Source organism: Drosophila mojavensis, unplaced genomic scaffold (assembly GCF_018153725.1).
Source record: "Drosophila mojavensis isolate 15081-1352.22 unplaced genomic scaffold, ASM1815372v1 contig_36, whole genome shotgun sequence".
In the NCBI taxonomy this organism is placed as follows: Eukaryota; Metazoa; Arthropoda; class Insecta; order Diptera; family Drosophilidae; genus Drosophila; species Drosophila mojavensis.
The window spans coordinates 9,438,687-9,450,716 of NW_025318858.1; the positions used below are offsets into that span (position 1 = coordinate 9,438,687).

Below are 12,030 nucleotides of genomic sequence, written 5' to 3' on the forward strand. Positions count from 1 at the left end.
TATATATATTTCTTGCATCTGTTTTAAACTTAACAATAATATCTTTAAATAATAACTATCAATTACCGGATGGTTTGCATTCTAACGAGATCAATCCATATACTTACATATTTACATATTAACAGCTAAGTCTACTCTCTATTTGGCAAGAAAGATGCTGTTAACGATAGTAGAATAGAGTCACATAAGAAAAATCATAAGTCGATGAGGTTAAGTTGGAAAATATAGCTGATTAGTACCAAGCATTTTGAAAACTTTGACTATAACAAGTTTTCAGATATGAGTTTAGTTCAACAAACTCAAATGAAGAAAATCCGAACTCAATTTATAAATGTATTTATTTTATTGTACGATTTCTCTCAGTTCTCAGCTCAGCCTCTATAGTGGGCACAGCATATGCGCAAATTACAAGTCTGAACACACGAGTTGTAGAAATGGAAATAGAAGTCAAAGCTCGGAGTTCGCTTAACTGAACGCATTCAACACCCACTGTCCACGTTGCTGCAGCTTTGATAAGCAAGTTGCAAGTTTCTAACCCGAGCACACACACACTCACACACTGTTAGTACGTGCCCCCTTTCATTTTGTTCAGTTTTCCGCAGTGCGTTTCATGTGACAACAAATGCAGCACTAAATAGCGCCATATACGACCAATAGGTGTGCCCTCTTCCGCTTCATGCGCTCTCACTCGCACGCACAGCTTCAATTGCAAGCTATCATTAAAGTTCGATGTTATTCTTTTTTTCTTAACTGTAATACCCTGTAACTTGCACGAGTGAAGGGTTTATCTGAGTATATAGCTTTATTGATACTTAAGCTAATATAGACAGCCTGAGCTCATCTAGCAAGTTCTAATGGAACTAAAGAAGTCTGAACGAACTCATCTTGGAAACTTCAAGATCCTTAATAATAGAAGCTTACTCCATATAATTTCTGAACATAAAATCTAGATAACATACCTACTATTTCATGTATTCCATATATGTCCTGTTTTATTTTTAAAGCTAATATCTTCTTTCCTTGTTATCATATTGGCTTACAGGATACATTTGCTAGTCAGGCTGGGTTTTTATTGTCTCTTGCTTGTTTTATTTTTTACTCTCATGGATGCTCACAATACTTTTTGTTTCATATTGACCCATATATAGGGAGCGTGTGTTTTGTTTTTGCTCTAGCTGCACATATCGTATCGCCATATTCCACAATTGTATCCTCTCGGTCCTCGCTCATCCCCAACGTTTCTCATTGCAGTTGTTGGCGAGTTAAATTGTCCTTCAGCAGAGGTTGCATTTGTTGCTGTTGCTACTGCTACTGCTGCTGTTCTTGTTGTTGTTATTGTTTCTGTTCCGATTGCTGTGGTTGCGGAACGTATAACAACAACAACTTTTTGCCTGGCATTTTATATTGTTGTAAAAAACTTTTACAATCTACGTTTGTTAAGTATTTTAACGGCTTTCTCTAGCTGGGCATGCGGCACTCACAGGTAATATAAACCAATGAAAATTGCAAGGGCAACTTATTGTCCAACCGTGCCCCCTTCACATCCCCCATCCAGCATGTGGGATTGCATTTAAAGTTTCGTTGGGTGTTTATCTGTCAGTTTATGTTTACAAATGTCCACTTTTAATGGTTCTCCATTTAGCTGGTTGCCAACAGCAACAGCAACAACAACAACAACAACAGCAATGGCAACGGCAACGGCAGCAACGTGAGTGGGAGCTGGACCCCAGCTTTATCATACTCGAATGCTGCTTGTAAAATTCTATTGTAAGTTTGGTTTTCCGTTTTTCATACGGCGCTTCTATCTATCTATCTGTCTGCATTTTTGTATGTCCGTCTGTCTCTCGTTTGTCCGTTTCCCTGTTTATTCTACCACTCCACCCACCCTCCACTCTGCCGTCCTGCTGCTGGTCATTTTGCAGTTTTCAGTTTATTTTTTAAGCCAGATAGCAAACATGTTAAGCTTTGACTTTTCTATGCCATCTGCACTGTCTTCTCGTAATGTGTGCTCATAAAAAAATAAAAATAAATAAATAAATAAAATGGCACGGCGATCTCATAAGATACATTAACAGGTATATCGCATTTTTATGTGATTCCTTTCAAAGTCATTTACACTTGGAATTATGAAGGTGTGCTTAAAATTAGACAGATTAACTTTAGATTATCTCGTGGTGTTTTTGCCTTATTTATGCGGCAGCTCTTCTATGCAATTCTTATAATAATAATAATAATAAATATTTAATGAATATATAATCATTATTTTAAATTTAATTCCCTTTCTCCCTTGTCTTTCTTCTATCATCTGTCTTTCTCAATCTGTCTCAAAATCAAACATTTTTTATTTCTCCATCTCTTTATTTCGCCTTTACTAATAATAATTAATTTTCTTTGTAATATTTAAGAATTTAATAATTAATATATGTATACACGATAATTTGAAGATTACACAAAGGCTCAGGTATATAAATATTTGTAAAAGAAACCACACTTAAACTCTGTCTGGCTTACAAAGTCACGTTAAGCCATTGTAATGATAATATAAACAAGCCCACAGCTCAATTCGTCTGCCCTTAAATTCTTGATAGGGTATTAACAAATTATACTAAATGCGCAACACTCTCTAACCACCCACCCGAGCCAGCCCAGCCACCAGACGAAATCTGTAACATAAGACTCATCACAGCTCGTCGACTGTGCTTAATTTCATTTAGCGAAACGCATAAAATTATATTCTTATATAGTCTCAGTTAACGCCCCAACTCTATCATGGTGTTTTGTGTTTGTTATTCTTTGCAGATTTTATTGTGGCGCTCAAGGATGTTTCGGTTAGGATACCGCAGGCGGTTAAACGTGGCAGCAACGCCTTGTTCACCTGTAATTATGATATGGAAAACGATACGCTTTATTCGGTTAAATGGTATAAAGGCAAGCGTGAGTTTTATCGCTACACACCCAAAGAGAATCCGGCAATGAAAGTGTTTGCCATGACAAGTGGCCTCAATGTTGAGGTGAGTATAAAGACTAAAGACTATGTATATGGATATTATATATATATATACATATATAGTAAAGTATATATATGTAGCTTGCCAGAGCGTTTGGCTCACAGCTGCTGCAGCTGCGTGTCATAAAATAACAAACGCACTGTAAATTATGCCCATAATGGCTGATTGCATTAAGCCAGGAAAAATCTCATTCGTATCCAACGTGTTCCAATCTCCACCACCTGCCCCGCTCGCTCTCCCCTATAGCCACTCTTAAGCATTTGCACAACAGTCTCTGAAATTCAGAATGTCGTAATTATACACAACAACAACAACAATAATAAGAGCTGACTGCACAGCCAGTGAGTTCCATCGCCCAATTAGTTGGCAACGCGATTGACTTGCGGCTCATTAAAAAACAATATATGTAAATTGCAAAAAAAAAAAAAAAAAAAAAAATTATATATAAATATATATATAAGTACTCCATGAAAGTCGAACGCTCGAGAGAAGTTTTCAGCTTTATTATTACGTTGAAATGTAGGAGGGCCAATTAGTTTGGCGACCGGACACAAATTGGGTTAAATATCGAATGTAAACCAATCCAGTTCACTTCAATCCCATCGACTCCCGGAGCGAAGTGTCATATTTTTGCATATTAAAGTCGGTCTTTAAATGCAATTTATTAAAATTTAATTTTGTATTAAGTGGATTGCTGCAATGGGGTTACAGCTCGTCGTGTCAAAGATTAAATTTCGCGTAAACAATTGCATACAGCTCGAGTGGCTGACGAGAGGCCGTCATGAGTGGATGCACTCGACAAACAGCAACTGTAATAGCAATAAAAAAATATTAAAAAAAAAAATAAATTAAAAAGAAAAAAAAACACTCCCAATTAAATGAGCAGCTAATAATTTGTTTTCATCGAAGTCGATTTAAACGAGAGAAAACACCATTATTTATTTCAACTATTTTTTTATACATATGACAAACAGACAGACAGCTATTATCATAGCTCCACTGTAAGCTACCTGAACTGATAAAGCTAAAATGAGAACAGTTATCGATTTTCTGAAACAGACTCGATCTTTGCGTGCTATATAGGGACTTGCCAAAAAGATTTCTAGTCTCTAGCTTTTATAGGCTCTGAGATCCTCGCGCTCACCCATATGAACAGATAGTCAAATTTCGCTTAATCGACTCAACTCATCGCTCTGATCTAGAATATATATAAATTATACCCTCTGCCATGCCTTCTTCTGGCTGTTACAAACATTTAAACAAACCCATTCAACTTTAAATAAAAAAGAGATTTCAATATTTTCGATAGCATTTTAGTTGCTTTTGTGCATAAATATATTTGAGCTGCCTTAAATATGGTTTTATTAGCTACAATATATATTCCTAGAATATGGCATTGCGCAGTTATTGTTTGAGATGGTTACTCATAAATAAAAGATCTGCCAGCCACATCATTTCATTCGGCTCATAACGGACTCAGTCTTTTCTTCCTCTTTTTTTTTTTAATATCACAAATCAACAGCAGAGCCAAAAGGCGAAATTGCTTTGACTCAAAGCAATCAAAATGGGGGGCAGGTCGACTTAAAATGCAAGCTCCATCCATAACTGTATATGGCTCCATGACTCTTTGGCTGCCTGGGTCAATTTTCGCCCGAGTATCTTTCATCAACAACATCTGGTGCGATGCTTCGCTGTGTGGACTCGACATTATTTGTTCCCTTGCTTTATATTTGGTTCACTTTGGCATTGCGTTATATTCAATTTCTATGCAGCGCATTCTGTCAATTTTTCAACTAATTTTTATTGCTCTCACTCTCTCTCACTCACTCGCACATTTGTACCCACTCTTACTATCTCTTTCTCTCTCCTTCTCTTTCTGTAGCGCAACCTCTCGAATCAAAGTCATGTCGTGCTGCAGTCGGTGCCGCTGAATATTTCGGGCAAATTTACATGCGAAATATCTGTGGAGGCGCCCACATTTCAAACAGCTATGGTCTCCGGCGAAATGGAGGTGGTGGGTAAGTAAAATGAAAAAATACCAAAAAAAAAAAAAAAAAAAAAGAAATAGTAGAGAAAGTAGTAAAAAAAACTCCAATAAAAATACTATCAGCACCTAGCGCAAATGGCAAAGGCAGCCCTGCCTTGCCCCGGTCTTGCCTTACTGCGATACCGAAAGCAAATTAATTAGACAAATGGGCGCCAGCCTTTGCCATTTCTTTTTTTTTTTGCTTTTGCGAGTGCTGGTCAGCTAATTTTACATTTCCATTATGCAGCCTAAAGGTAATTCCATCTCTTTTACTCTCCCTCTCTCACTCACTCTCTCACTCTCGCACTCTGTCTGTACGGCAGAGTTACCGGAAGAGCATACAGTGGTTACCGGCATACAGGCACGTTATCGCATTGGCGATTTGGTCGACGGCAATTGCTCAATTAAATACTCGAAACCGGCTGCTAATTTGACATGGACTATTAATGGTATTGTGGTAAGTTTTGGTTTCGGTTTCCATTTCCATACCCATTCCCATTGCCATTGCCATTGCCATTGCGATCCGCCATTCAATTAGTGAACGGAGTGGAGTCAACTGTCTGCGTGTGTGTGTGTGTGTGCGTGTGCGCTTCGAGGCAATTTCCAATTGATAGCCCCGCAATTTTTCAATTAGTCGCCAGTGCAGCCAATTCGGCTAAAAGTTTCCTTTTCAGCACTTAGTTTACACTTCAATTGCCCAATTGTTGGCCGGAAAAGTGGCAAATTTAAGAGATCTTTGTCGGGCATTTCGGATTGAAGGCACTTTGGCAAGAGAAGTGATTTTGAAAATGATTTATGAAGTAATTGAAAGATGATGTTAGAGTAACAATTTAAAAAAATTTATTTGATTATATTTTATGAATTCTTGGCAAAATACATAACTTTTTTAATAAACAAAAAAACAAAAAAAAGAAATAAATAAACCTAAAAAAAAATTTTTGGTCTGCATAAAACTAAAAAAAAAAACTGCTGTGGGATTACTTTAATTGTTCTTAATACTCACTAAAAAAGTATATTAGTAGCAAATTATATAGTAGAGCATATTAGTTTTTTAATGTCCATTCATCTGTATGTAGATTTACTATAAATTATTCAATATTTTTTCTTTTTCTTCTGTATTAATTCTTCTAGCTATTTTCTATTTATTTATTTATTTTTATATATGGGTTATATTCCCTCTGGGTTATATTCCCCTGCAGCCAATTTAGTTGGCAGCTTCAACTCTTGATTGTGTATGAGCCCATAGGCTTTTAGAGTATAAATGAAATAGTCATATTGGTACATTTCATTGGGCTTGACGTAGTGAAAGGATATTGCCGTATTTGCGACACAGCTGAAACACTAAATAATACTCCGATTAGTTGTTTTGGACAGAATGTCACACACTTACGTCTGTCGTATTATAGAATGCATAATTCCAGTACCAAAACGTTTTATTGTCTGGTGGATGTAAATGAAATGCGGGATACAGTGGATACATGCGACCGTGTCCATTGGCATCGCGTGAATCGCCAGCTGTTACATTCAGATTCTGCATGCATAGTCCAATCATGAGGTCCTCAGCCCCGTCAGGGCCAGACTTGCAAATCTTAGGATTGGACAGGCCCTCGACCACAAATCGACGCAAGGCCTCGCGGCTCAGGATGTACCCAGCACCGCCCGACATGAAGCCCTGCTTGAAGTACTTTTTGAACTTGCAGCCAAAGTAGACGGGCGTCTCGGAATTATATCGATATAGCATATATCGCATGTTTTCGATCACCGCAAACGTGTCATCGTCCGCCTTGAAGAACCAATCGGAATCGTTATAGTAATTATTGTAGACATACTTGAAGGCGCTCTTTGTCTTCATCCAGAGATAGTTTCGCCCCTCAGTCAAATTCAATTTTACTGTCGGCAGCTCATCATCCAATTGAGAGCTCATGAACAGCAGAATATTACACCGCTTGCCCCAGGTGCGCTTGACGTGCAGTGCCCTCAGCTTGTGATTACCTGGATGGGTCATTACCCAGCACAGCACGCGCACCTCTTTCTTCAGCTGTTCCGCTAGCGACGGTTGCTCCATTGGCCTTGCCGCCCTATAGGAGAGGATCTCTGTCAAAATATATCCCGCGATTGTGCCCACAATGAGTGCCCAAAGCAGACGAGCTTCGTAGATGCTGTTGTTCGACATTTCAAATACAACTGAGACTTTTTTTCCTCTCTTAACAAAAAAGTCTCACCAAAATATATCGCTTTAACAACCGTGTCAAATGGCATTTAAATAAACTCTGCAACAAATTTAAGATTAGCTGAATTATTATTGTAATATTTTGCATATTAACAATTTTTTCTAATTTTTGTTTTCTTTATTTTTTTTTTGTTTACTTTGCTTTTATTTTATAATTTATATTATTTATTTTTTATTTTATATTTTATATTTTATATTTAATTTTTTATATTTTATGTTTTATATTTTATATTTCATTTTTTATATTTTATATTTAATATACTTTAACTTTGTATCTTCTGCGCCTCTGATCTCGCTTAATTCCTTGCTCATCTCTAGATCTGCTGCAATCATTCCCAAGCGCTTAACTTTCTAGAAGCCCCCATCGTTTCCCTCCACATTGTTCAGTTGCATCGCTTGGCAATCTTTTGGCGTTTAGTGTGTGATTTTTCATTTCACACACACGTATACACACTTTTTGGCACCTGCGTGCTGCTGGCCTCTCTCTTTTTTCGCTTTGGTTTTCCGCCTAGACTTCCCCTACATATATACCATATCATTTTTGATAGGCAGTCACTTTTTATGCCTTTTACTTTGGCTGGCTGTTTTATGGCCGCAACCACAGCAGGTAGTTTCCACATATTCCGGCAGCTGAACTGCCTGATGTGGGCAAAGGTGCTCAGGGGTGCTTCACCTGGCTGCTGTCATAGTTCCGCATGATTTCACAGAGTTTTGGAGTTTTGGGGCTTACACGGCCGAGGCATGTGACATGGACCGACATTTTTTTCACTGCTTTGCTTTTTTGCTGCGTTTGTTTTAAGAAACGTTTCGGTTGTCAGCAAACTTTTTGTTGTATTTTTGTCCGTTGCGCCCACTGCCCGCTAAGACATTCGACGTAGGACGGCATTACGTCTACGTTCTATGCTATTGTTGCAATAAATTATTTGTGTGTGCATGCGCGCATTAAACTGGGCCGAGACCTAGATACTCTAGGAAAGTAATTAAATGGGTTTACAATATTTTTAATCATTTATATATTTCTATTGAAATATTAATATAAAGCTAACCAATTTTTCAGATATAGAATAGATTGCAAGTAAATGCAATCGACAACAAATAAATAATATTTTGTCAATAAAGCAAGCATATTATATATATATATATATATATATATTAATTTTTTTTTTTTTTTTTTTAATAGACAGTCTGACTATTACAGACCATCGCTGAAGATAAAATATATTTGTATGCTTGTTTATTATAATTCTATTCGTGTAATTTGATTACCTATCTAGGTGTTATCTCTTTTAAAGCTTCTGGATTTCTGCCAAGTGTTCAGTTCCCTTTACTACCTAAAAGTATCCCCTATAAAAGTTTTGCAATGAAAAATGAGAATAGTGAGTGACCGTTCGTTTGAGTTCGATGTGAGTCATATTTCACTTAGTTTGAGCTTTTTATGCTTCTACAAGTTGTTAGGTTTGGCAAGGGAACTTGGATTGTGTTGTACTCTGGAAGCGAAATAGGTGAGTTCCACTGTGAATTGTTGACGCAAATAGTATGAGTAAATATAATGAATGTCTATCGAAGAAGATTGTAAAACAAATAAAATTTTCAATTATTTTTATATTACTCTGCTAAAACTAAACTTGAAAGAAAATATTTTTTCAATAAAAATTATAATAATGATCAAAATATCGTATTGCTTTTCTGTTTTTACATTATTTCTATCTTCACCCAACGAAATGTAGCTTTTTATTTCAATTAAATAATTTACAGTGATGATAAAAAAATAAATAAATAAATAAAAAATAATAATAAAACAATTTTTTAATTTAAAAATTGTCCGCGTTTCTTATACTTTACTAAAACGTTTAAACATTTTTTTTTATTCTGTTATTATTTCTATTATTTGGTTCAAATTAAAAATGTAATGCTAACATTTACTAGCTAATCGCGCTGCCTTTCAACTAATTAATAAAGTTAAAAATATATGAAATAAAAATTAAATGGAAATAGCAAAAAAAAAAAAAATATTTTGATATATATATATAAATGCGAACTGGAATAAAAGTTTTCTGTTATATTTGTATTTGTTGGTAGGTAGGTACTTGGAAACTTAAAAAAAATGGGCGGGCCCTGCTGGCATTAAGTGAAAGGACCAAGAGAACAACTGAGAAAGTTGCAGTTAGAGAACGTTTTATACATATATATCTGAGAATATATATATATAATATTTTTATATCATTATCAAACAAGCAATTCAGCAAAAACTAACACAAACAACTCTCAAGTGTGGTCTGGTGCGTGTGTGTGTGTGTGTGTTGGTGTGTGCGCTGGTCCGCCACTTGATCTTTTAGCTAACGAGCGCTTTTCAACAGGACCGGCTGCTGCTGCTGCTCCTGCTGCTGCTGCTGCTGCTGCTGCTGCTGCTGCAACTACACCCAGCACATGTGTGAGGGGTGCGAGGGTCTGGGGGTCTTGGGGGCTTGGGTCCGCCTGTCAGGCTGGCAACGTTATCTGCAGGCACTTCAAACTAAACTCACCGCAAACAAAGTGGCCTCGTCCTGGCTCGACTGCCTTCGTGCCTGAGCCACCCTCCGCCCGGCCATCGTGGCCCACTCCATCGCTTTGCTCCACTTAATCACTCAAGCGTGAATCTATTCATCATTCATAAGTTATAAATTTGCCTGCTGTGGCATGTTTTTTGGCCGTAAGAAGTGGCAGAGGCCTCCGCCGAGGACCACCACACAGATGAGAGAACAGGACACGGCACAGTTTCCACTTGTGCATTGTGCATTGTATGGTGGTGCTACAACATAGTGGTTGAGTGCTTCATGTCGCATATCTGTAAGATGCAGCCCCCTCGTCTCTGTTCCGCTCTGGTCCGCTCTTGAACTCTCTGGCTCGCTCTATCTGCTTTTGATAAATATTTATAAATTGATTTGCAAGCGTTGCCAGCCCTTTGAACTGATGTATTGAAGCGCGCATTCCTTTCATTCATCCTTCATCCACTTGACACACATCCCAATTCACGTTTGCTTCCATTCGCAGGTGCCGCCGCATCACATCAAGACTTATCAGATTGAGAAACAAGAGAATAGCACACTGGAATCGGTGACAAGTGCCATACACTTTATGGTAACCACACAGCATTTTCTCAAGGGTCAAATGAGGGTAAGCCAAACGGATATACTAAATCTATATAAATCGAGTGGTTCCACGTGTCAAGGGTCCCGCTGAAAGTGCAAATAGGTTTGAAGCCTTGCTTGGAATCAATATTTATTAGAGTTTCTAGCTATATAGTTTCAAGAATTAATTAATCACATATCAAATTCCACAGCTGAAATGCACGGCCAACATATTTGACATATTTAAAGAGGAAATCGAGAGCATTATCGAAGAGGATCGACCCAGAATTATGGCCTCGGGCCGATCATATGATATCAACAATTACCCAATGGAAGATCATGGCAACAGGCATGGCGATCGGGAGCGGGGCGGCTATGAGGAGCATAATGAGTCATATCTGACCTACTCATCGAGTAAGTATAAATTTAAAATTAATTAAATATATTTATAATATGTATATATGTACATATGTAGTATTAAAAGTTTACAAAACTGAAAGGCAGAGAATCACTGTTTTTTTTTATAATTTTAAATACATGTTTTAGCTATAATCATATCATCATTTAAAGATCAGAGTTTTCTATTAATACTTTTAATTTTTTTTTTTTTTATTTTAATAAATAAATTATTTTCCATTTTTATTATATTTTTACTTTTTATTGATATTTTTGTTAAGTATAATATTTAGTTCAGTTTGAATTTTAATCACCAATATTTTTTTTTTTTAATATATATTTTATATTCATTTGAATTTTATTTATAACAAATTTTCATTTATTTTATTATTAATGGTTTTTATCATCTCATAAAAAACACCTTATAAATCCCTTAGATCCGAAATCATTCATTTATTTATATATAATTATATATACATATTATTATAATATTATTCATATTTACTATTTATATTATTATCTTAAAATTTCTATGTATCAAGTTCCCATCTATCAACAACTTTCTTTTATTTACAATTTGTGAATTATTTAAGTTTTGTAACTTAAGTGAAATGCAGTTGAAACTCGCAAACAATAAAAAAAAAATTGAATAGGTTTTTCGATGGAATTTGCTTAGCAGCGCATCGAGCTCTAATGCCGCCTCAAGTACATTTTAAAACTGAACTGCAAAACCTTTTAACAAGTGTTTGCCAGCCTGATCCAAGCTGCACACAAACTGCAGCTGAGAACTGGCTAGGGGAGAGGGGGAGAGTGGGAGTGGCTAAATTTTTGAGCATCTGCAATGTCAACTTTCAATAGTTGCCCATCAAGGCACTCGGTGTTCTCCTCGCTTTCCTGCTCGAACATACAACGTAAATTATGCAAATAACATTTGCCAGCATAAACATTCAGGCAAAAGCAGCAGCAGGAGCAGCTGTTGGTGGTGGTGCTGCTCCTGGCAAGTGGCAGCAGGATAACCGACTCGCTTATCGAATCAAATGCCGGGTCAAATCAAATTGGTATAAACTTCGTTTCAGACAGTGAAAGATTGTCGCGGCACATCCTTTGCCGACTGCCAGCTGATTTTCTCTAGTTTCTGTTTATGTTGCGGCCCAGAGGCAATATTACATGTCCTTGCCATTGGGAATGTTATTTGCATACCCTGTACTTATTTGAAGTAAAAGGGAAGCTTACGTTGTTGATGAATGTAACGCCATATAGGAT

At 36.7% G+C, this 12,030-nt stretch overlaps 2 protein-coding genes across 2 annotated transcripts in view; one reads left to right on the forward strand and one right to left on the reverse strand.

Moving 5' to 3' along the window:
• LOC6576418 overlaps window positions 1-12,030 on the forward strand; it is a 58,415-nt gene that overhangs the window by 44,018 nt on the left and 2,367 nt on the right. Inside the window, exons 3-7 of the mRNA XM_002002372.4 lie at window positions 2,800-3,011; window positions 4,891-5,026; window positions 5,358-5,491; window positions 10,295-10,417; window positions 10,584-10,785. Coding sequence (XP_002002408.2) covers window positions 2,800-3,011; window positions 4,891-5,026; window positions 5,358-5,491; window positions 10,295-10,417; window positions 10,584-10,785 — 807 coding nt within the window. The remainder of the gene's footprint in view (window positions 1-2,799; window positions 3,012-4,890; window positions 5,027-5,357; window positions 5,492-10,294; window positions 10,418-10,583; window positions 10,786-12,030) is intronic.
• On the reverse strand, window positions 5,972-7,344 carry LOC6576419 (glycoprotein-N-acetylgalactosamine 3-beta-galactosyltransferase 1). The gene is made up of 2 exons (XM_002002373.4): window positions 6,425-7,344; window positions 5,972-6,375 (listed from the first exon to the last, which is right to left on the reverse strand). Exons 1-2 carry the CDS (start codon window positions 7,205-7,207, stop codon window positions 6,202-6,204), a joined length of 957 nt encoding a protein of 318 aa, XP_002002409.4. The 5' UTR covers window positions 7,208-7,344; the 3' UTR covers window positions 5,972-6,201.

Coding starts and splice junctions, on each gene's coding strand:
- LOC6576419 (XM_002002373.4), bottom strand. CDS start 7,207: ATGTCGAACAACAGCATCTACGAAGCTCGTCTGCTTTGGGCACTCATT. Junction 6,376..6,424: donor CATTCTATAATACGACAGAC/GTAAGTGTGTGA, acceptor AGTATTATTTAG/TGTTTCAGCTGTGTCGCAAA.